The 24240-nt window shown below is 44.1% G+C and overlaps 1 protein-coding gene and 1 non-coding gene across 3 annotated transcripts in view; one reads left to right on the top strand and one right to left on the bottom strand.

Annotated features, from left to right (window-relative positions):
• LOC126484588 (monocarboxylate transporter 2-like) overlaps positions 1–24240 on the top strand; it is an 83592-nt gene that overhangs the window by 10914 nt on the left and 48438 nt on the right. For both annotated transcript variants that reach the window (XM_050108151.1, XM_050108149.1), the window contains exons 2-4: positions 5845–5942; positions 11446–11572; positions 21413–21556. In XM_050108151.1, coding sequence (XP_049964108.1) covers positions 5853–5942; positions 11446–11572; positions 21413–21556 — 361 coding nt within the window. In that variant the 5' untranslated portion in view covers positions 5845–5852. The remainder of the gene's footprint in view (positions 1–5844; positions 5943–11445; positions 11573–21412; positions 21557–24240) is intronic.
• Positions 10744–10818, bottom strand: Trnas-cga (transfer RNA serine (anticodon CGA)). The gene has a single exon. It is a non-coding gene; the product is annotated as a tRNA-Ser (tRNA).

Below are 24240 nucleotides of genomic sequence, written 5' to 3'. Positions count from 1 at the left end.
ACTGATGAGCAATACTCAAGAATCGGACGAACAAGCGTTTTGTAAGCTACTTCTTTCGTCGATGAGTCACATTTTCTTAGAATTCTTCCTATGAATCTCAACCTGGCGCCTGCTTTTCCCACTATTTGTTTTATGTGATCATTCCACTTCAGATCGCTCCGGATAGTAACTCCTAAGTATTTTACGGTCGTTACCGCTTCCAATGATTTACCACCTATGGCATAATCGTACTGGAATGGATTTCTGCCCCTATGTATGCGCATTATATTACATTTATCTACGTTTAGGGAAAGCTGCCAGCTGTCGCACCCAGCCAGTCTACTGTTTTCAACTTATGATCCATAAATAATATGAACAAGAGTGGAGACAGGTTGCAGCCTTGTCTTACCCCTGAAACTACTCTGAACCATGAACTCAATTTACCGTCAACTCTAACTGCTGCCTGACTATCCATGTAAAGACCTTTAATTGCTTGCAAAAGTTTGCCTCCTATTCAATAATCTTGTAGAACAGACAATAACTTCCTCCTAGGAACCCGGTCATATGCCTTTTCTAGATCTATAAAGCATAGATACAATTCCCTGTTCCACCTATAACACTTCTCCACTATTTGCCGTAAGCTAAAGATCTGGTCCTGACAACCTCTAAGAGGCCTAAACCCACACTGATTTTCATCCAATTAGTCCTCAACTAATACTCGCACTTTCCTTTCAACAATACCTGAGAAGATTTTACCCACAACACTGATTAAAGAGATACCTCTGTAGTTGTTACAATCTTTTCTGTTTCCATGTTTAAAGATTGGTGTGATTACTGCTTTCGTCCAGTCTGATGGAACCTGTCCCGACTCCCAGGCCATTTCAATTATCCTGTGTAGCCATTTAAGACCTGACATTCCACTGTATTTGATGAGTTCCGACTTAATTTCATCCACCCCAGCCGCTTTATTGCACTGCAATCTATTGACCATTTTTTCCACTTCTTCAAACGTGATCCTATTTCCATCATCATTCCTATCCCATTCCAAAACTGACAAAAGACACATATCAAGAAAGGTGCAATAAAAATTAGTTTCATAGATCACACCTTCAATAATTTAATCATCTGTATAAACTGAGAGAGAGATTGGGAAAAAAGCTATATCAGCTAATCAACAAAAATGTGGTCAAGAAACGAAACGTAATTCGTTGATGTATTGGTGAAACTCGTATGTAAAAGTACAGCCTGAATGTTGCCGTGAAAGTAACACAATGCTGGTCAAAGGAACTAATCGGAAGTAAACCAATTTCGTTTCACTCATGTGTGTCATCATTGCAATAAACTGTTAAGAAATTTAATGCAGAGAACTAACTCTGACTTTCCACGGGTACATTGGACATTTGAGAGCACCGGATGAGGGATATGGCCTACCAGACACCTCATATTTGGAACTACTGGGTCGCCAAACGGAAGTTGGCCAGGAAAATATGTACAAGATTGTGATAAATCCTGTATAAAATACGAAAGATACGTGCTTCTAATTTTTATCGTGTTGTTCTACCAAGAGGTGACAGAAGAATCACTTAACAAGATTGTAAGAAAACAAGCTACAGTAGTTAATGAATGAATATATTCGCATAGTCTGTCATCTTCGGTCAATTAATCCATAAACTGATGAAGTAGATTTGGTGAAAAAATCTTATTGCGATTCGGAAACCGAACGTTGAGTGCCATGTACCAATCTCAACATTATGCAGCTATTGTCCAGCAAAACAATAAGGATCCTCTGGTGTACAGTGTCGAGAGTTCTTGAGTTCAGGCTTAACCAGGACGAAAACACTTGTACCATCCGATGGTTCTGATTTCTGCAAGACAGTAGTGGTTCTGGTTGAGAGTGACATCACCCCATCTTGTGTTAGGCTGCTATTGAATTACGGGCACAATAGTGAGTATAATGAGGGATGTAACTTTCAGGTGGAGCAGTTACGAGGACTCTAGACTCTTAGTTTGCAAGTGCGAACAAAGAATCTTCTACTAATTGTAATTTACGTCTTCCATGCTTACATAAATCAGTTGAGGTGAATGCCTCGGTTGGTGATTTCATCTGAACAAGTGCTCCGTTTTTAATGACCACGATATCACCGGTATTGTTAACTTCTGAAGTTCTTTTAAATCAGCCCTCGTTTCCATGATACATAACTTTCATTAAAGCACAACAGAAGAAAAGAGAATGATTTTAAACGATGACAATTCCATAATATGTTTCCAAATCGTACAATGATCAATTTTTGGTCTTCTGGAAAAATGAGTGGTCAGCTGAACTGAAGTCTATATGTCCGCAGCTACGATATCAAAAAGCTGACGGCGGTCTCTATGGCCACATGATTCCGCTAAGTGCTTATAGAGGTAGAGGTTTTTCCTCAAAAGAATTGCCAGCCAGCTTAGATGATGTTCTAGAGGCTGCCAGAATGTAGCACCTCCTACACTTTATCTTGTGAATCATATTACAGACTATTCTATATCTGATTTCTCTTTGTCGTCGATCTTCTAACCTTCTGCTACACGCTTTGGAAACATCAGCACGTTCCATCACCTTGTTCCAGCAGTGTACTGTTTGGGAAAATGGGTTTAACGATCATGTTAAACATTGGACTTTGATGGAATCATGACCTCTAAAGCTGAAACGTAAAAGTCATATGTACAGTGATGAAAGTACGAAAAATAGTTTTGTGTATCTTATTGTGGGCGCTGCACTCTATCTGAGTGGCGATTTCCACTGGATTATCACAGATACTATACTGATGTGAAGCTTCATGCCCACTGGGGACGTCAAATGTTGACCAACGCAAAGCCATTAACATTCATTAAACTGGTTCAGCTCTTGAAAGGAGAAAAGATCTTTCCAAACAGTTTGACATGATAGTGCAAAAAAGGAAGGAAGTTCGTGTCTTATCGTCCCATAAATTCGAGGGCATAGATACGAAACACCATTTCACGCTGAACAAAAATATACGAGTAAATCAGCCTCATTCTTTTCAAAGGAAGCATCCTGGTATTCGCTACAATCTGGTCGGGGTTTTGAGTCCAGCATCCGCCAAATACAAATTCTGTACTCTTCGCAGCTGATGTCGCGATACGTGGTAGATGGGGACTAACTTATTATGAGCTGACTCTGAAAAACTGTCGATGGAATGGCATCACGCAGATCACGCTGCAGTAAAATATTCATAACTGTAGCACTAATATGGGAAGATATATTAAGCGTCTTTTGGAATCCTATAGACGTTTTGGCTGTGCAATGTATCAGCATCATGAAGAAATCATGTCTTTGACGAGTTCACCCATGCACTTGCATGACAATAAAAGACTATGTACCGAAGCCTTAACAGCTATGTCAATGCGAAACGTAGATAGGAAGTTTTCCCGAGTCTGTCTTATAGCAAGTCCATTGCTGCCACTTAAGGAAACTCCACATGGTGGTCGCCTTGAAGGTGTGGAAACTTCCAAATTTAACGCATTGTTTACTAAGATGAATTACAAATTAAAATCGGTAGAGATAATATTGAAAAGCAAACAAATAATCACAACGATTGTGACTGATCTGTGCACTTCTTTTCGTTTTTAGGGATCGGTACCTCAATACGTGAAAACGGAACCTTTGCTGTCCGTCTGTCTGTCGGTCTGTTAATGTCCCTTTGTGTCAGAAAGGGGTAGAGGTATCATGCTGGAATTTCTCAAATACAAGTGTATGGTTCCTTGGGGAATAAAAAATTTGACCTTGTAAGTCAATACAATGAAAAGATACGGCATTTATGCCACATATTTTGATACCTGAAAACTCAGTATTGGTGCTTCCCGTGACTGAGAACCATGAGATAAGACAAGAAGCAAAGTTTCACAGTACAAGCAAAGAAAAATTCCTAAAATAGTTTTTTGTAACTATATCACATACAAAAATATTTTTTTGCTATTTATTGTCCATCTGTCTCTTTGGTTGTTTGTTTTCCACATGAACCGGAAGGGGTGTAAAGTTGAAATTAGTGTCAAATACGTAGGTCTACAGTCCTTTACGACGTAAAAACTAAGCCTGTAAGTCACTGCAGTCAAAAGATATGGCTATGTTTGTCACATATTTTGATGCTTGCAAACTGATCAAAACCTATACATGCACTGTCTATATACATAATCAAGTGCCTGTGAAACCCTCAGAGCGCGATTCTTACTCTTACGTGTACCGCTTTATCTTTCGTTTTTTTTTTCCTATAAGAAATGCCAACGCGCTTACCACAGTGGTAATACCGATTCCCGTAATATCACAAGTTAAGAACAATCGGGCTTGGCTAGTACATGTTGTATTTATGTTAACAGGGGACCTAGGAACGACGGAGAGGCTCCGTCCCCGCCGCAGCCGCAGTGGCCCACAACCCCACGACGACTATCGCAGTCCTCTTCACCCCTCCGCGGCCCCCGGTGGAACCCCCCCCCCCCCCAAAAAAAAGAACATCTCACACCAGACGAGTGTAAACCCTATGTTTGCGTGGTAGAGTAATGGTGGTGCACGCGTACGTGAAGAACTTGTTTGCGCAGCAATCGCCGACATAGTGTAGCTGAGGCAGAATAAGGGGAACCAGCCCGCATTCACCGAGGCAGATGGAAAACCGCCTAAAAACCATCCACAGACTGGTCGGCTCACCGGACCTCGACACAAGTTCGCTGGGCGGATTCGTGCCGGGGACCAGGCGCTCCTTCCCACTCCGGAAAGCCGTGCATTAGATCGCACGGCCAACCTGTCGGGCTGGCTAGTACTTAGATGGGTCACCTTCCGTGTCTGTCGTGTACTGTTGGTAAGCGGCCTGCAGTCAGCCCTTGTGAGCCCAATTGAGGAGCTACTTGGTAGAGGAGTAGCGGCAGCGGTCACGAAAACTGACAACGGCAGGGAGTGCAATGTACTGACCATATGTCGCTCTGTATCCGCATCCGGCGAAGCCTAAGTCTGAGAATGACACGGCAGCCGGTCGATACCGTTGTGCCTTCAAGGGCTGTTCGGAAGGTGTTGGTCTGTTTCTTCTTCTATGAGCAATAAATCTGGACTGTTTGACCCATGCGAGCACTCTTTATGATTTGCCTGTAGTCAAATTATTTTTAATCCCCGTTCTAACCCATTTCGTGCCAGTACAAGATATGGAAATTAAATGAATACATTGTGCCTATAAGTGCAGGGCTATTCATTACGACCTCCAAGTTCTCAGATGACGATTGCACGGAACGTACAAGACATACAGAAAAGTGACACCTGTCACTGGAGAAATTCGTAATGTGCGTCGTGTCGTGGGGTAATTCCAGAGTACGTTATTAGGGGAAAGCGCGTTTGAATATATAGACGATTCATTCGCTGCATATTGTGAGATTTAATTAGTTCGCGTCTGCTGCGTCACAAACGGTGGCTATGTTGAGTATCTGTAATGTGCGTTAAAAATTATAGAGATGTTCTAGCCACTGACATGTGTCTAACTTCATGTAGTCGTCTCCTGAAATCCAGGAGGTATTTAAGAGCAACCACGTGTTTCATTGTTTGGTGTTAAATGAATGCTGTTTCTGCAACGTGACAATTGCCTGAACTATTTTTACAAGTGTTTAGTGACATTGTAATTTTAGATCAGAGATTTAAATTTGTGTAACACTTACTAACAGTAGTTTAATATTGAATATTTAGTTTTAAGTATTATGTAACATAGCATGTGGAACTGAAATTATCACATAATAATTTTATGAGTAGCTGCAGACTTCCTTACTGAACGCACTATGGAAGTTATCTGGAAACTATTAATCATTCAACAGTAACGATTATTGATGTATTTTTTTCAGATGCGAAGATGACTGCAATGAAAACGGCTGAGTACGAAATCGTTCCGCCCGATGGAGGGTGGGGCTGGATGATTGTCTTGGGGGTCGCCCTAAATTACGTAAGTACTGCCTGACACCTGTACAGTTTAGCCAATTTTTATCTACTTCTGAAATCAGGACAATTATGGTTCGTTATGGGATAGGTGGAGAACATTTAGTGACTAATGAAAGCAACCATAACTTTACGATAGCCTAACAGTGAATTAAAAACTTTGCCCATACCAGTTCTAAAATAAGCTTCTATTTATTAATTATCTTAGCTCATTATAGCCGAGAGGTAGTCACAAAACTTTATTTGTCGTCTCTAAGAAAGTGAAGTAATTAATATTATGTTGGTACAAGTGTGCAGTCCTGGCACACATCTAAATTCTCGCGCCACAGTGCCGCAGCACTTAGCTAGAAGAGAAAAAAAAAGCCTAAGCTCAATGATAAAGTCAAGTAATTCGTTTTCTTCGTTTGAAGGGGAAAACGCTGCAACATTCCACAATGGCAAGGGAACCGCGCCTACTCGTCATCACAGATTTAAAAAATTGTGGCTTGGGCGGAAAATAGTGACAGAAGAGGGAGCGTTAAGAAAAAAATTGCGTTTCTAGATCGGGTCTGACAAGGCACGAGCCATTTATGTCACCGTAGTTTCCAGGTAGCGGTTGGCACAGGAGGAAAGAGTACAGAACGGTAATCCGATAGTCGTAGTGTCGAGTTTCTACGCGGATACATTATGTTTCTTTGTTTGTTTTCAATTTTTATGTTATACACACTGCAAATCAACCAAAATAATGCTGAGTACCTTTCACTTATTAGTGTATTGTGTGTGTATTGAACCGGGGACCCAGAAACGATGGAGAGGCTTCGGCCCGCCGTAGTCCTCAGTCGTTCACAACCCCACAACAGGCCACAGCAGTCCACCAACCCCGCCCCCGCCCCACACCCAACCCAGGGTTATTGTGCGGTTCGGCCCGTAGTGGACCCCCCATAGAACGTCTCATACCAGACGTGAGTAACCCCAAATGTTTGCGTGGTAGAGTAATTATGGTGTACGCGTACGTGGAGACTGTTTGCGCAGTAATCGCCGACGTAGTTTAACTGAGGCGGAATAAGGGGAATCAGCCAGCATTCGCCGAGGCAGATAGAAAACCGCCTAAAAACCAACCACAGGCTGGCCGGCGCACCAGACCTCGACACTAATTCGCCGGGCGGATTCGTGCCGGAGACCGGTACGTCTTCCCGCTGCGGAATTGCTTATTAGTACTTTCATGGAAGACATGCAACTAAACATAGATTCCTGCGAAAATGAAGACATGAAAAAAATAAATAAGAAACGACACTTTCATACGAGTTAACGAAAACAGCTGCTAGACAAATGAGACCACAATGTACACTCCTGGAAATTGAAATAAGAACACCGTGAATTAATTGTCCCAGGAAGGGGAAACTTTATTGACACATTCCTGGGGTCAGATACATCACATGATCACACTGACAGAACCACAGGCACATAGACACAGGCAACAGAGCATGCACAATGTCGGCACTAGTACAGTGTATATCCACCTTTCGCAGCAATGCAGGCTGCTATTCTCCCATGGAGACGATCGTAGAGATGCTGGGTGTAGTCCTGTGGAACGGCTTGCCATGCCATTTCCACCTGGCGCCTCAGTTGGACCAGCGTTCGTACTGGACGTGCAGACCGCGTGAGACGACGCTTCATCCAGTCCCAAACATGCTCAATGGGGGACAGATCCGGAGATCTTGCTGGCCAGGGTAGTTGACATACACCTTCTAGAGCACGTTGAGTGGCACGTGATACATGCGGACGTGCATTGTCCTGTTGGAACAGCAAGTTCCCTTGCCAGTCTAGGAATGGTAGAACGATGGGTTCGATGACGGTTTGGATGTACCGTGCACTATTCAGTGTCCCCTCGACGATCACCAGTGGTGTACGGCCAGTGTAGGAGATCGCTCCCCACACCATGATGCCGGGTGTTGGCCCTGTGTGCCTCGGTCGTATGCAGTCCTGATTGTGGCGCTCACCTGCACGGCGCCAAACACGCATACGACCATCATTGGCACCAAGGCAGAAGTGACTCTCATCGCTGAAGACGATACGTCTCCATTCGTCCCTCCATTCACGACTGTCGCGACACCACTGGAGGTGAGCTGCACGATGTTGGGGCCTGAGCGGAAGACGGCCTAACGGTGTGCGGGACCGTAGCCCAGCTTCATGGAGACGGTTGCGAATGGTCCTCGCCGATACCCCAGGAGCAACAGTGTCCCTAATTTGCTGGGAAGTGACGGTGCGGTCCCCTACGGCACTGCGTAGGATCCTACGGTCTTGGTGTGCATCCGTGCGTCGCTGCGGTCCGGTCCCAGGTCGACGGGCACGTGCACCTTCCGCCGACCACTGGCGACAACATCGATGTACTGTGGAGACCTCACGCCCCACGTGTTGAGCAATTCGGCGGTACGTCCACCCGGCCTCCCGCATGCCCACTATACGCCCTCGCTCTAAGTCCGTCAACTGCACATACGGTTCACGTCCACGCTGTCGCGGCATGCTACCAGTGTTAAAGACTGCGATGGAGCTCCGTATGCCACGGCAAACTGGCTGACACTGACGGCGGCGGTGCACAAATGCTGCGCAGCTAGCGCCATTCGACGGCCAATACCGCGGTTCCTGGTGTGTCCGCTGTGCCGTGCGTGTGATCATTGCTTGTACAGCCCTCTCGCAGTGTCCGGAGCAAGTATGGTGGGTCTGACACACCGGTGTCAGTGTGTTCTTTTTTCCATTTCCAGGAGTGTATTATTTTTAATCTCTGTAGACCTATGTTGCCATCGCTTCACTGACCATGTATGTCTATTCATTCTAGGGCAAATGCCTTTATTCTTTAAGTTTGTTTCGTCTAACCTCTAAAGGCAACTTTTCGGAAAGCTTTATACAGTTTTTATGAACTGAGAGAGCGGCATTAAAATCGTTGTCAAGTACAGGTTAGATACAACGAGAAATCGTTATGCAGATGATGTTTCCAGTTTGACACACCGTGCGACTGTAAAATCTCATCATTACACCGTCCACTAAAAAGCCTTCATATCATGTTACTGGCCACGACTGTTGCAACAATAAGTTTAAGGGACGATCGAAAAGCTTCAGTTCGTAGGCCGTACAGTCCAGAATTGGAACGCCCCTTAGGAAAAATCGCCGAGGGCACTGAGACAGTCGCCCCACTGACGCACCTGGAGGATGATACCCGTTTGATAAAACACAGTGTCCTACTGTGTGAACAAATTCATAACTGCCTGCTGATCATCCTCTTCCGACAGGAATCGTCGACCCTTCAAGGACTTTTAAAGGACGGGAGGTGTAATAATCGTATGAGGAGAGATGAGGACTATAGGGCGGATGCAAAAGTGTCTCCCATTTCGATAAGGCTGGCCTCTCGGATCTACCGGTTCTTGTGTCGCATCGCGACGAGCACGGAACTTTGAGCAACATTCCACAGTGGTGTTTTTCGGACCCGTACGCATTCTCCAATCTCTAGTGGGTGTCTACCGGTGTTCGTCTTTCAGCAGCTAAGAAATAGTAATAGCACATTGATCCTGTTTGGACGTATTTGGTAATAATGTTGCCATAGTTCACGTTTCTGCCGTTACTGCGCGCAGTGTTAGGAAGGGGCAGGGGGGGGGGGGGAGGGAGTCGGAATCTTATATGATGGCGTAAAAAAAGTTTTATTATTTTGCAAAATTTTGCAGATATGTAACTAAAATACAAACACACTAATTGTAACGAAAACGTAAGAGAATTTAAATCCAAGGTGTCTTGCAAGAGGTGGAATTTCCACGTAACTTTTTCCAATGTTTACAAATGTTCCCAGAAAATCTTACCTAAACATACAAATTTATTTTCTAGGCGTCACTGTTTCTTTGTGACATAGGACCACTTACTTTACTCTGCGGTATGTGAATCTCACTACAATCTGGATGACTCGATGTCATTGGCATTGACACTTGATGAATGTAACTGCCACGAAAATTTAGGAATTTATAAAAAAGTCGGCGTCTCTGTTATATCGAATGATTTTCCAGCGGGCTCCTCTCTTAATTTTCAGAGGATCAATAACAATTAATTATGAAACTAAACGGTACAACGATAAGGGCGTGGTAGTTAATGCCACTCCCAGCTGCCTGTTACGAAAACAATTATTCTTTAATAACCAAGATATTCAGTATTTCCGATAAATGTTGCGTTATTTCTACATTAAACACAGTGCGGCGAGTCTTGCATTCACAAAATAATCGCCCTCCGCAAATTATTGTGAAATTGTTCCCGAAATAAATTCATTCCGCTTTTTCATATGCAAGTTAACTGACAACACGTGATTAATGGGAAACGAGCTTTGGATTTGTGACACACTGTACCAATAACACAGCGATTTATCATATGTTCGACACTCGAGAGAAAATCACCGTTTGCTCGTTGTTTGCGTCTCCCAATCTATGGCTGTTAAATATAAATACAGATCTGTCATTGTACATAGTCTCTTGAAAGGCGGCAGCCATCACAGAGCTCCAAAAAAATATACAACCAACTACTGCCTCTATTCTTTTCTTTTTTATTTTGAAAGAGTTCTAAGTGAAACTTGAATAGCAAAAATACTGTATCGATACAGGGTAAACAAAGGCTGGCGTTACTGTAACGTTCAACAATCATTGTATTAGTCGACCTCAGTATTATTGCATTTGGGAGTTAAGGCGGTTCGATCGGAGTATCCCTAGTTTTTATAGTGGTTTTTGACGAGAATCACAGTGCGACGCATTTTCTTAAGACACCACCGTACTTGAAACTTCCTGGCAGATTAAATCTGTATGCCCGACCGAGACTCGAACTCGGGACCTTTGCCTTTCGCGGGCAAGTGCTCTACCAACTGAGCTACCGAAGCACGACTCAGGCCCGGTCCTCAAAGCTTTACTTCTGCCAGTATCTCGTCTCCTACGTTCCAAACTTTACAAAAGCTCTTGCCCGCGAAATGCAAAGGTCCCGAGTTCGAGTCTCGGTCGGGCACACAGTTTTAATCTGCCAGGAAGTTTCATATCAGCGCACACTCCGCTGCAGAGTGAAAATCTCATTCCCGAAACATCCCCCAGACTGTGGCTAAGCCATGTCTCCGCAGTATCCTTTCTTTCAGGAGTGCTAGTTCTGCAAGGTTCGCAGAAGAGCTTCTGTAAAGTTTGGAACGTAGGAGACGAGATACTGGCAGAAGTAAAGCTGTGAGGACCGGGCGTGAATCGTGCTTCGGTAGCTCAGTTGGTAGAGCACCTGCCCGCGAAAGGCAAAGGTCCCGAGTTCGAGTCTCGGTCGGGCACACAGTTTTAATCTGCCAGGAAGTTTCATATCAGCGCACACTCCGCTGCAGAGTGAAAATCTCGTTCTGGACCACCGTACTTGTTTACGGTAGCGTCCGCACCTGTTCCTAGTAACGGCCACAGGAGGCCGAGAGCAGTAATATTGTGGTCGGGGAGTGGACAATATTGTGATGCCACTATTTATGTTTTATTGTTTCTCTGCAGATGACTAGCCAAGCCCTCATCTCCGTGTTCAGCGTGTTGTTTGGAGACAAGCTGATCTCGATGGGGCACAAGACGACAAGTGCAGCCGTCATAATGAACGTCATGATGGCAGTCATGAACTTCTCTGGTGAGTGCGACAGATGATTGCGTCACTCTCTTGTTGTCTATGAGTTGCTTTCTTTTCTCGCTGTGTATGCTGTATGCAGGTGTAGGTTCGGCTATTTCTCGGATCTTAGCTATGTCACACTGGACTGAGAATGGGGTGAATCGAAGTTTCTTAACAGAATATGACAGTTTCGTCTTAAAACCAAGGGAAACTTCATCTATACCTTAGGTCAAAACTGAGAGTTTGATGTAATTCAATTTGATGTTGGGTTAATGGTGTCTCAGTCAAAGTTATGTGACCGTAGTTGATCTACAACCTCTGTCTACTTGAGTAAGTAAAAATTTGGAATTTCTCCAAGTGAAATTCCGTGTAGTCACTGCAGCAGCTTAGACAATCCAAAATTTGGGTTTAAGTATGTCAAATCGTTCCTTTTCTACCTGTTTTAGTATATTGAGAAAATGATCATAAACTTGTGTTGCTACATACTGAATTACTTTCTGAACCGTTGTCAGTTCTAATAACGGATAATAAAGTCCATATTTTCCAGTAGTGTTGTAGATATGGATATTACTGTTCTTCTCAAATTATGATAGATTATTTAAGATGAATTTGGGGCAACGGCCTTGCCGCAGTGGGTACATCGGTTCCCGTGAGATCACCGAAGTTAAGCTCTGTCGGGCGTGTCCGGCACTTGGATGGGTGGCCATCCAGCCGCCATGAGCTGTTGCCCTTTTTCGGGGTCCACACAGCCTCGTGATACCAATTGAGGAGCTACTCGACAGAATAGTAGCGGCTCCAGTCAAAGAAAACCATCATAACGACCGGGAGAGCGGAGTGCTGACCACACGCCCCTCCTATAGCACTGAGGATGACACGGCGGTCGGATTGTCCCGATGAGCCACTTTTGGCCTCCAGACGGAGTGCATTTATGACGAATTTGAGTAGCGAACATATGTATTGTGATGGTGCAGTTAAAATGCCTAACTCCTTGCAGGGGTAGCTACATGATAATTGCAGGTGATCGTCACATGCTAATTTTACTGCTGGCTTTTGTGAAATCAGTGCTATCTTTCAAAGTGGTGTGTTAATCCAGACAATTATCCCAAAAGCCATCACTGAGTGGAAATGTGCAAAAGAGGAGGATGATTCGTTTGTTTCCAAGGCTACACATTATATTAAGAGCAAAAGTAGCTGAACTTAACTGTTTAAATATGCTTCCTCCAGTTCAAGTTTTCATATAAACATACACTAAAAAATTTGTCGTATTCTACCCTATTTAATAATTCCTGTTACTGAGGTGCATCAAATGTTCGTATGACTTTATCTGTTGTACAGAATTGCATGAGTGTGCTTTTTCAAAATTTAGGGTGAGTCCATTTTCAAATAAGCACTTCATAATTCCTTGAAAAACATCATTAACGATCTCTTCTGTTGTTTGCTCTATAATGGGATTTATAGTAATAATAGTATAGCCTCCAAAAAGTACCGCTTCAGCTAGTTGAATGTTAAGTGGAAATTCTTTCAGATACACTGGGTGTCTCTCCAAAGAGTTGGCACGGGCATTTTCTCTGGCGTTTCGGCAAATCTTTTCATTTTTGTTTTTGCGTTGTGTAGCTGCAGTCAGCTCAAACAGTTACCGCTCATCACGTGTTCCACGTGACGCACATTGTCAACAAGAAGCGTCGGTTTGTTTCCCGTTAAAAAACAAAATTCAATCGGAATTTTACATACACGTTGATAGAGCGCTCCAAAATTAATCTAATCCGATATTTGTTTCATCAATGTGATTAACAGGAACAGTAAAACACGAAGAACAAACAGCAAACCTGCAGTGACTCAGCAGCTCTGCATGCATAGCTGTAGCATTCAGCGCGGGCTGGCTTTCGCTGCTGGAGTACCGGTTATTCTTCGAGTTTCGTCCCTGTTAATACACTCGAGGAAAAAAAATATCGCTCTGCACTAATCTTGGTCCCCTCTGTCGAATGCGCGAGTACAATTCCACTTTAAAAATAATTTTGTTTGTAACGGGAACAAAACCGACACTTTGAATTTGACACTGGGCTTCGCACGATAGATGTGATCAGCAGAATTTGTTTGGACTGACTCCACCTACACAATGCAAAAACAAAATTGCAATTATCCGCCTAATCGGTGAGGAAAATGCGAGTGACGATTACTGAGAGAAATAAACCTGTATAAGGAATAGAGGTGAACCCAAAATTGAAGCTCGTGGGTCTCCCTTTGCGATTTCTCCCCAACCACTAAAATTTTCTACCTTTCCAGCACCGTCTGAATTATTTAGCACAACTTTCTGCATTCGGTTTGCTAAGTAAGAGTCAAACAAATTCTATGTAAAAACAATCCATTTCACAACACTTGATTTTCTCGAAGAGTGTAACATAATCGACTTGCCTTGGAAAGATCACAGTAAATGCTAACTGGGGATATTTTATTATATAACGCATGTAATATTTGCTGAGTAAATGTATAAATAGCAAACTCCGTCGAGTAACCTTTCTGAAATCCAAATTGGGATATGCTAGGTAAATTGTTTCTACTTAAACGTGAGACTTCTCTTGAGTACATTACTGTTTCGAACATTCTGGAAAAAGATCTGAGTAAGGAAATTGAACTTTTTTATAAGGAGGTTTAACATTTGCATATTTTATTCTGTCTCGGAAAATTCGCGGGTCCAGTGATTATTACTGTTATATTGCTAGAGAAGGCCGAAATGCACGCTATAAGCTCACGCAGGATGGCGTGAGGTCTGAAACTGGATACGTAATGAATGCTATGAAGAAAAGTACGTAGCTTCTGGAATACTTAACTTTAATCCATCATTTGTATACATCGTTCTTGATGAGACATGCTTCATACGATAACTATCAATTGCTATGGCGCCTTGCTAGGTTGTGGCCATTGACTTAGCTGAAGGCTATTCTAACTATCTTCTCTGCAAATAAACGAAGCTTCGTCAGTGTTGCACCGCTAGCTAAGTCGTCCGTACAACTGGGGCGAGTGCCAGGACGTCTCTCTAGACCTGCCGTGTGGTGGCGCTCGGTCTGCAATTACTGACAGTGGCGACACGCGGGTCCGTCGTATACTAATGGACCGCGGCCGATTTAAAGGCTACCACCTAGCAAGTGTGGTGTCTGGCGGTGACACCACATTCCTCCCCCGCAAATCGGCGGACGGTTGTGTTGTATGGCTTCCGCCCACCGTGGAGAGGACCCCATGTTGGCGTATGCGACGGGGTGGGGAGCCTAACAACAGGCGAGGCTGTGCCACCCGCACCCGGCCATTCGGTCCGAGGGGAGCTAGGAAACGCCTGAAAACCTAGTCCAGGGTGCACGCCAACATGTGGTGTATGCGCCCGTAGATAGTCAGGAGGGGCCGAAGGGGCGACCTCCATCGAGTCGGAGCACCCGACGGGCGAAGACGACATCTGGTCCGGAGCGGGCAAGAGTTCCACGTCGGAGGACAGCTGGTCACGGCAAGCGATCGGCGGCGCGCGACCCAGGGAGGGCTTGGCGGCTGCAGCGAAGCGTCCACTGCGGGCGGCGCCGGCAGGAGAACAGGCGGCGGCGGCGGAGGCGGCGGCGCGTCGCCATGGGGCAAAATGGAAGGCAGCGTCGGTAACACCTGGGGATGGGTCCCCAGGGCGCTGACCGGACGGCACCGTCGCTGAAAGCAGACGGGGAGCGGCAGAACCCGTGCGACGACAGAGGCGCAGCTGATTGAGATGCCGACGCACCTCACCAGTGGCCTCCAAAACCAGATACATGGCGCGGCCGAGGCAGCGAAGAATGCGCCCTGCGAGCCAACGCTGTGAACCGCGATAGTTGCGATAATAGACAACGTCGACTGGAGCAAAAGCAGGTGCCTGCCGCTGCACAGGAACCTGATGTGGCGGATGCAACAAAGACATCAAGGTTCGATGAGGACGACCGTGGAGCAACTCAGCCGGCGAGCGACCATCTCGGGGCTGAGAGCGATACGATGACAAAAAGAGCAACAACCCATCCTCCCGAGAATGCGACTCTTTCAGCTTCAACATCTGTGACTTGAAGGTCCGGACCAATCGTTCAGCGGCACCGTTGGATTGAGGCGAAAACGGCGCGGATGTCAGATGTTGAATACCATTGGCCTTGCAGAATGACTGAAATTCCGCAGACATGAATTGTGGGCCATTGTCGGAAACAATAGTCTGTGGAAGACCTTCAATGCAAAAGATAGCGGACAACGCTTGGATGGTGGCAGATGACGTCGTGGAAGACATCCTGACAACAAAATGAAAATTACTGAAAGAATCGACCACAACCAACCATCGAGCATTCCAGAATGGACCAGCAAAATCGATGTGCAAGCGTTGCCAAGAGGAAGTGGCTTTCGGCCATGCAAAGAATTTCCGCGGCGGTGCGGATCGTTGTTCGGCACATGCCATGCAAGAAGAGCACATATTCGTAATCGTACCAAGTACAGTGCTGACGAGCAAGTTGTTTCGTTCGCACTATAACCCAATGTCCTTGGTGGAGAAGCTGTAAGACAGAGGACTGTAACGAACGTGGAACCACGACTCGGGACTGATCATTATCAGAACGCAACAACAAAACACCACGTCGTACAAAAAGTCTCTCCTTGTGAGCAAAAAATCGGCGAGCCAACGGATCCTCGATCCGTGACTTCGACGAGGGCCATTGCGTAGCAACAGAACGCAAAACGGTAGCAAGGACAGGGTCGGCAGCTGTGGCTGTAGCTACACGACGAAAATCAATCGGAAACGATTCGACCACGTCATCGGTTTCCGAATCAATGAACATGCAAGCAAGTTCGGAAGAGTCGAATGCTCTATCCTCAGCAACAGGCAAACGGGACAACACATCGGCGTTTCCGTGCTTAGCAGTGGACCGATACAAGATATCGTAGCGGTACTGCGAGAGGAAAACAGACCAGCGAATAAATATCTGCGCTGTACGTGGAGGTACAGGCTTGTTCGGATGAAAAAGCGACATCAAAGGTTTGTGGTCTGTGATGATAGTAAAGTGACGACCATACAAGAAATCATGAAACTTTGTAACACCAAATACGAGAGCCAAAGCTTCCTTCTCGATCTGTGAATAATTTCTTTGCGCTGACGACAGCTATTTGGACGCAAAGGCAATAGGGCGATCATGCGAGCCATCTTTGTGCGCAAGCACAGCACCGATCCCGAAATCCGATGCATCTACCATCAACAAAAGGGGTTTCTGGGGATCGAATGGGGTAAGGCAAGTATTTGAAAGCAACGCCGATTTCAACTGGCGAAAGGCGCGTTCGCATTCCGTCGTCCAGACGAACGGAACACGTTTACGGCGTAAGCGATGAAGCGGAGCTGAAATGGAAGAAGCGCGCGGCACAAATTTATTGTAATAGTTAATTTTTCCCAACACACTCTGTAGCTGCTTCAAATTCTGCGGCGAAGGCAAGTCCTGTATGGCACGAAGGTGTTCTGGACTCGGATGTATGTCTTGGGCATTGATTACATGTCCCAAATATGGTAAGTCACGAGCAAAAAACACACATTTGTCCTTCCGCAAGCGAAGACCATTTTGTCGCAAGACGTGAAATAATGTGCGGAGGTTGGCTAAATCTTCGTCTTCTGTCTTTCCGGCGAGCACAATATCGTCCAGATAGTTTGCTGCAGTAGGGACCGACGCACAAACAGTTTGTACATACTGCTGAAACAATGCAGGGGCGGATGCACACCCGAATGGCAGTCTTTTGAATCGATACAAACCAAGATGCGTGTTAACCACCAATACGCGCTGGGATTCGTCGTCCACCGGTATTTGCAAGTACGCATCTGCTAGGTCCAACTTAGAAAAATATTTACCCGGGCACAGTTTGTCAAAAAGATCTTCCGGGCGGGGTAAAGGAAAAGTTGCAATCACTAGTTGTGGATTCACTGTGGCCTTGAAGTCCACGCAAAGTCTCAATTTTCCGGAAGGTTTCGGCAAAATTACTAAGGGTGAAGCCCAGAGAGAAGCCTGCACGCGTTCAATTACACCTTGTGATTCCAAATCGTGTAATGTTCTTGCGAGGTCATCACGCAATGCGTGGGGAACATTGCGCGCTCTGAAAAATTTTGGTTGCGCGTTTACTTTCACTTCCAAATGTGCTTTATAGTTCGTAGCGCAACCAAGGCCCGGTGCAAAAATGTCTGAAAATTCTTCACATAGACGAGAAACACTTTCAGAAGGCACAGTCTGGTTCACTGAGAGGACCTGATTTACTATAGACAAGTTAAACAACTGAAATAAATCTAAACCAAACAAATTCACTGCAGAAGAAGAACGAAGAACGTAAAATGACACAAGTTTTGTTTGTCCCTTGTATGTTGCAAGAAGGCTGCACTGTCCTAACACTGTCCTGAATATGTAGTTAGCGTAACATTTGCGGCACGCAACGGGGGTGTGCCCAGTTGTTTGTACGTGTCTTTATTGAGCAACGAAACTGCAGCTCCGGTATCGAGCTGGAATGGGATCACGTTGCCATTAATGTCCAAGTGTACAAAAAGTTTATTGTCCTGCTGACGATAAGAGCGACTGTTTTGTGCAACGTGAACAGACACTGGTACAGAATCACTTGCGACTTGACGTGATTTCCGTCGATGTCGACGCACACGTTTTGTGGGACGAACACAGTCACTGGTAGAGAGAGTGGCACTGGGCGGTGTGGAATGAACTACATGAATGTCCATAGGCGAAGGTTCACGAGCCTGAGTATTCTTGGTTCGATTCCGGCGCGAAGCAAAGGGCCTGGAATTGTTGTAATTGTCCGATCGGAGCTTTTTCTGGCAAACACGTTGAACATGTCCTTTTTTATTACAGAAAAAGCAAATAGCTTGGCGTGATGGGCAATTCTCACGCGAATGTCTAGTAGCACACCGCGGGCATGATTTCACTGCATTTGCATGCTGGCGCGGGACACGTGGCTGCGTGGACATGCGCGAGGGCTGTTTACAGTTCCGTGCAGCTCGCCCGGCGGGCCGGTGAACGTGACACACAGCTGGCGAAGTTTCAAATGATTCCTGAGCAAAGTCAAGTGTGTCTTGCCTATCCAATAAGTCTATCACCTGTTGAAGGGAGGGATTGACTAGTTTCAAAATTTGCTCCCGTATACGAACATCAGAAACGTTCTGTGCAATTGCATCACGTACCATAGTATCCGAATAAGGGAGTCCACATTCACACTCGAAAGCACAATCCCTTGTAAGGCCTTGCAAAGTTGCAACCCACTCCCTATTAGTTTGACCGGCCGTACGTTTTGTACGAAAGAACGTATACCGTTTTGCAACTACATTGACTGATTCCTTGAAATAGGCATCTAAAGCCGACAAAATTTCTTCGTAGGACAGAGTTGCTACGTCGCGTCGGGGAAACAGTTTCCCTATCACACGGTAGGTGGACACACTGACACAGGCCAAAAGAAAAGGCTGCCGCGCGTTACCTTGAATTCTGTAGGTGGCGAGATGGAATCCAAATTGGCGTGACCACTCCGTCCATGTTTCCATTTCCGCATCGAATGGACGAAACTGGGGTGCAACAGCATGTTGTGGCTGCGGTAGCGGTGAAGCGGCCGCCGCCGCATCGTTTTGCAGTGCACGTTGACCCTGGACGAGCTGTCCAAGGGCATCCAATAACGCCTGCGTCTGCTGATTCTGCAAGCGATACAATTCGGACAGTACATCTGGAGATTGTGGCGAAGCCATGACACAAGTAAATCAATCAAATAGAAAGAAGACTTTTTTCTTTAGCCTCGTCGCCACTTGTTATATTGCTAGAGAAGGCCGAAATGCACGCTATAAGCTCATGCAGGATGGCGTGAGGTCTGAAACAGGATACGTAATGAATGCTATAAAGAAAAGTACGTAGCTTCTGGAATACTTAACTTTAATCCATCATTTGCGTACATCGTTCTTGATGAGACATGCTTCATACGATAACTATCAATTGCTATGGCGCCTTGCTAGGTCGTAGCCATTGACTTAGCTGAAGGCTATTCTAACTATCTTCTCTGCAAATAAACGAGGCTTCGTCAGTGTTGCATCGCTAGCTAAGTCGTCCGTACAACTGGGGCGAGTGCCAGGACGTCTCTCTAGACCTGCCGCGTGATGGCGCTCGGTCTGCAATTACTGACAGTGGCGACACGCGGGTCCGTCGTATACTAATGGACCGTGGCCGATTTAAAAGCTATCACCTAGCAAGTGTGGTGTCTGGCGGTGACACCACAATTACATATATCCCCAAAGATGGTACTTGTTAGAATAACTTTTTATAATTCTGTTTTAAGTCTCATCAACACCATATTATCATTTTTTTACAATTTTTATAATTCTTCTAATTTCAGTGAAGGATGTTGGTACCTCTTGTTGCTTCAAGTTTTGTGGAATGATATTTTTAATATATCCTGCTGCTTCTTCTACTGAACCATTATGGTGCTAAATTTAGAAAGCTATTTTTAAAACTACTCACAACTTGTGAATTATCAGTCACCACATTGTTATTTAGTTTCATTGTTAGGATATATCTTGTGTATTGACTGGTTGCCCTCTCTTCGATTTGGCAATATCAAAGATAAAATAAAAATTATTATCTGGGTTATTAATTTCTGTCATGGCATACAGAATTCTTGACTTGTTAATAACTTTCCGTAAAATACCACAGTATGTTTTGTAGTAGGGATGTAATGTTTGACCTTGACTTATTCTGGCCTATATATAAATTTTTCTATTCCTCTTACATGACGTTTCAGTTACCTTACCTACCTATGACTTACTGGTTTCTCTAATGGAATTTAATGGATAGGTGGTTTGGAAAGTTACTTTCAAATATTGATACAAATTGACCATGGAATAAATTGAATTTGACATTAGCATCTCTTTCTGTGTACACCTGATGCCATACCAGATCTTTAACTTATTCTTAAAGGACTGTATTCCATTCTCAGTAATAAGCCTCACTGCTTTGTTTGAACCTACCTCAGGGCTTTGAGATTTTTTGTTGTTTATTTCTATTACCTGTGAGTCATTATTACAAATATTACAAGAAAGGAAATTGACAGCAGCAGTAAGCTACAAGACAGCTTATAGCATAAGAATTCCAAATCTATACGACACTGTAATACAATACAAAGTGACAGCGTCCACTGCTGATATATATGGATACAATAGCCAAATTTTTATTCCTGAAATAAACAAAATTATAAAAAAACAAAAAAATATTATGCAACTTTCCGGATGGCCTGAAGATGCAAACTAACCGAAATGGATCCATCACAACAAAAACATTAAACTAGTATAACAGTAATCTGGATTTTTGTACACAATATCTATAAGAGATGTCTTCAAGACTGTGGGCCCATTGGATAATTAAATTGAGTTAATTCAGAGATCGATATTAAAAGTAGATTTTGGGACAATTTTATTGCCTTCGTCATCATAAGTCGCGTGATTATCCTGAGAATCGGATAAAAGAGAGTATCGCACCTATACACCCATACAAGTGACAATTTTTCCTCCCTACATATGCTAAAGTAACAGGGCGTGGAGTACGTTGACTTGCGGAACGCATGTAGACAAGTTATCCTCGCCACCTGTTTTCGATGGAGTGTTCTAGTATGACATTACCTCAGCGATGGGAATAAAGACAAGCATATACTACGGAAAGCTAGTACACCTTAGTGTCTGTTCTATCATAATCTATATTTTCTGTAAATTTCAGATTTCTAATGTTTAAGAGCTATGAACGATACAGTTTCAAATCGGAACACAATTCCTCTGTATAATTGTTTGATTTGAGTGGAAAATACGTGCCTTTCCAGGTCTGTTCACCGGACCGCTGCTAAAGAAGTTCTCGATGAGACAGGTGGCTGTCACTGGAGGGTGCTTTGTGGTGACCGGCCTGGTGCTCACCAGCTTCGCCAATTCCATCATCCACATCATCATCACCTACAGTATCTTTGTAGGTAAGAGATATTCATCGTGATCAATACACTCAGGTATCAATGACACAATCGACTTCACAGTATTCAGAGTTGAAACCATTCCGCCATTTCAGAAAACCTAGGTCCAGATGTTAAGACCTGCTGCTGTAACTGCACTTACGTTCTTATTTTTCCAATGCTTTAATCAAGTTCCTCCATTCTCAAGTTCCTCTCTGTGTCTGCATATCACTGTGACGTCCCGTCTTTTGTTTCTTTTTGTTCAATGTTTGCCTTTTTTATTTAAACATTTATAGATAATGTATTATTTACAATACAATGTTTCATTGTGCTACTTCGAAATCAGAGAGTGCCCTAAAATAGTTGTTACATCTGCATACAAACTTTAGGTATTATGTTGCGGCGAGGTTGTCTCTTTTATTTTCCTTTCCAGTGCAAAGTTACTTAACATTATATCCTAAGAACATCTAAATTAGCAAAAATCTTCAATTTGTAACAAAATTATCATTGCGAAAATATGTCTCATAACTACTCCCCATAGACATTCCTGAGTTCAGATATTTGAAGAAGACGTATTACGTGAATAACTTCAACTACGTGGATTCACGGAGTTGCACTATTAAGTACGCCATTTATTTCTTTAATCTCTTCTTAAGCATCGAGCACTGTATATACCAATAAACAACGTACGAAATGGTAAAGATAAAATATGTAGAAATGGAAACTGCGTATAGGGAAAAGTATAACATGTAATATAACGGGATTCAGAAACATTTGACCAAAAACCGGCCGCATCTAAATGCTGCAGACTGTGTATAAGAAAACGTATAACATTTAATACAATGGAACTAAGATGTATTGGACTAAACGCCGGGTACACCTAAGGCATCTGGTTTAGCCTTCATGAAATCCTCAACAGTGCAGGTGCTTGGGCAGAGTTCACAGTGCCCAAACATACTGTACAGCAATGAGTCGCATGTCAACACAAGCACCGAAGTCAACATTACCTTCCTTCAATTGGGCCAACTGGCGATGAACCGAGGAAGTACAGTACATACTGACGAAACTAAAATGAGCTCTAACATGGAAAGTAAGCGTTTCCGGACATATGTCCACAAAACATATTTTCGTTCTTTGTGTGTGAGGAATGTTTTCTGAAAGTTTGGCCGTACCTTTTTGTAACACCCTGTATACGCGACTCCGCAGCTGGCTAGCACGACCATAATGGTGTAGACCTTTCTGTCCCGGAGTTTGTAGCTCATATAATGCCTGCTACTCTGGGCACTATGTTGTTTCTAGCAACTACCTTATGATTTGTGTTCATATAGTGTTTACTTAAGTGAGTGCTCAATCTGAGGTGCCACCCAAGTATTTTGTGGTTGCGCGATGCTCCGGCCGTAAAACCTCCCGTGATACTTGTAGTGTCTTTAACAACAGTATGTTAAGTGAAAAACATATGTTTGGCACATCTAGAGATTCGGTTTGAGTTGGGTTTCCTTGTAGTAGACAGCCAGTTGCACAAGAGTTTCTCATAATTTCTTCTCCATGATCTTAAAGTTATTTGCATGAGCTTAACACCACAGCCTTCTAGCAGTAATGTATCGTAGATCGCTTGAGCAGCGAAAGGTACCTAGAGACTGGAAAAAAGCGCAGGTCATTCCTGTTTTTAAGAAAGGCAATAAGACAGATCCACACAATTATAGATCTATATCGTTGACGTCAATATGTTGTAGAATTATGGAACATGTTTTATGTTCAAGAATTAAACGTTCTTGGAAAATGAACGCCTCCTCTATAAAAATCAGCATGGATTCCACAAACAGATCCTGCGAAACTCAGCTCGCTCTGTTCCACCATGAGGTCCACAGCGCAGTGGACAACGGTGCTCAGGCTGATGCCGTGTTCCTTGATTTCAGTGAGGCATTTGACACCGTCCCGCATTGCCATTTAATAATTAATAAAAAAAAGACAAGCTTACGGAGTATCGGAGCAAACCTGCGATTGGATTCAAGACATTCTTCCAGATAGAACTCAACATGTCATTCTTAACGGGACTAAATCGACAAATGTAAAGGTAATATCGGGAGTACCACAGGGAAGTGTGATAGGACCGTTGCTGCTTACAATATATATAAATGGTCTAGTAGAAAGCGTCGGATGCTCTTTAAGGCTATTCGCAGATGATGCAGTTGTCTGCACCAAAGTAGCAACCCCAAAAGATAGTAAGAATTGGCTGAATGACCTGCAGAGAATTTTTGAATGGTGTGGACTCTGACAGTTGACCCTGAACGTAAATAATGTAACGTATTGCGCATGGATAGGAAAAGAAATCCACTACTGTACAGCAACACTGTTGATGAGAAACAGCTGGAGACAGCGTCTGCCGCAAAATATCTAGGCGTAACTATCCAGAGCGAGCTGAAGTGGAACGCCCTTGGAAAACAGGCAGTGGGAAAAGGAGACACCAGATCCATCGGAAAAATCTTAAGAAAATGTAACTCATCCAGGAAAGGAGTGACTTACAAGGCGCTTGTTCGACGATTATTGAGTGTTGTTCATCTATTTGGGATCCCTATCAGGTAGGACTGATAGAGGAGCCAACGAAGAGCGGCACGTTTCGTCACGAGATCATTTAGCTGGCGAGAGAGCGTTACGGAGATGCTAAACAAACTCCACTGGCAGACGTTACACGAGAGGCGTTGTGCATC

This window comes from Schistocerca serialis, chromosome 6, assembly GCF_023864345.2.
Source record: "Schistocerca serialis cubense isolate TAMUIC-IGC-003099 chromosome 6, iqSchSeri2.2, whole genome shotgun sequence".
Lineage (NCBI taxonomy): Eukaryota > Metazoa > Arthropoda > Insecta > Orthoptera > Acrididae > Schistocerca > Schistocerca serialis.
Note: the sequence above shows the minus strand (reverse complement) of the source record. Positions and strands in the feature narration are given on the sequence as shown.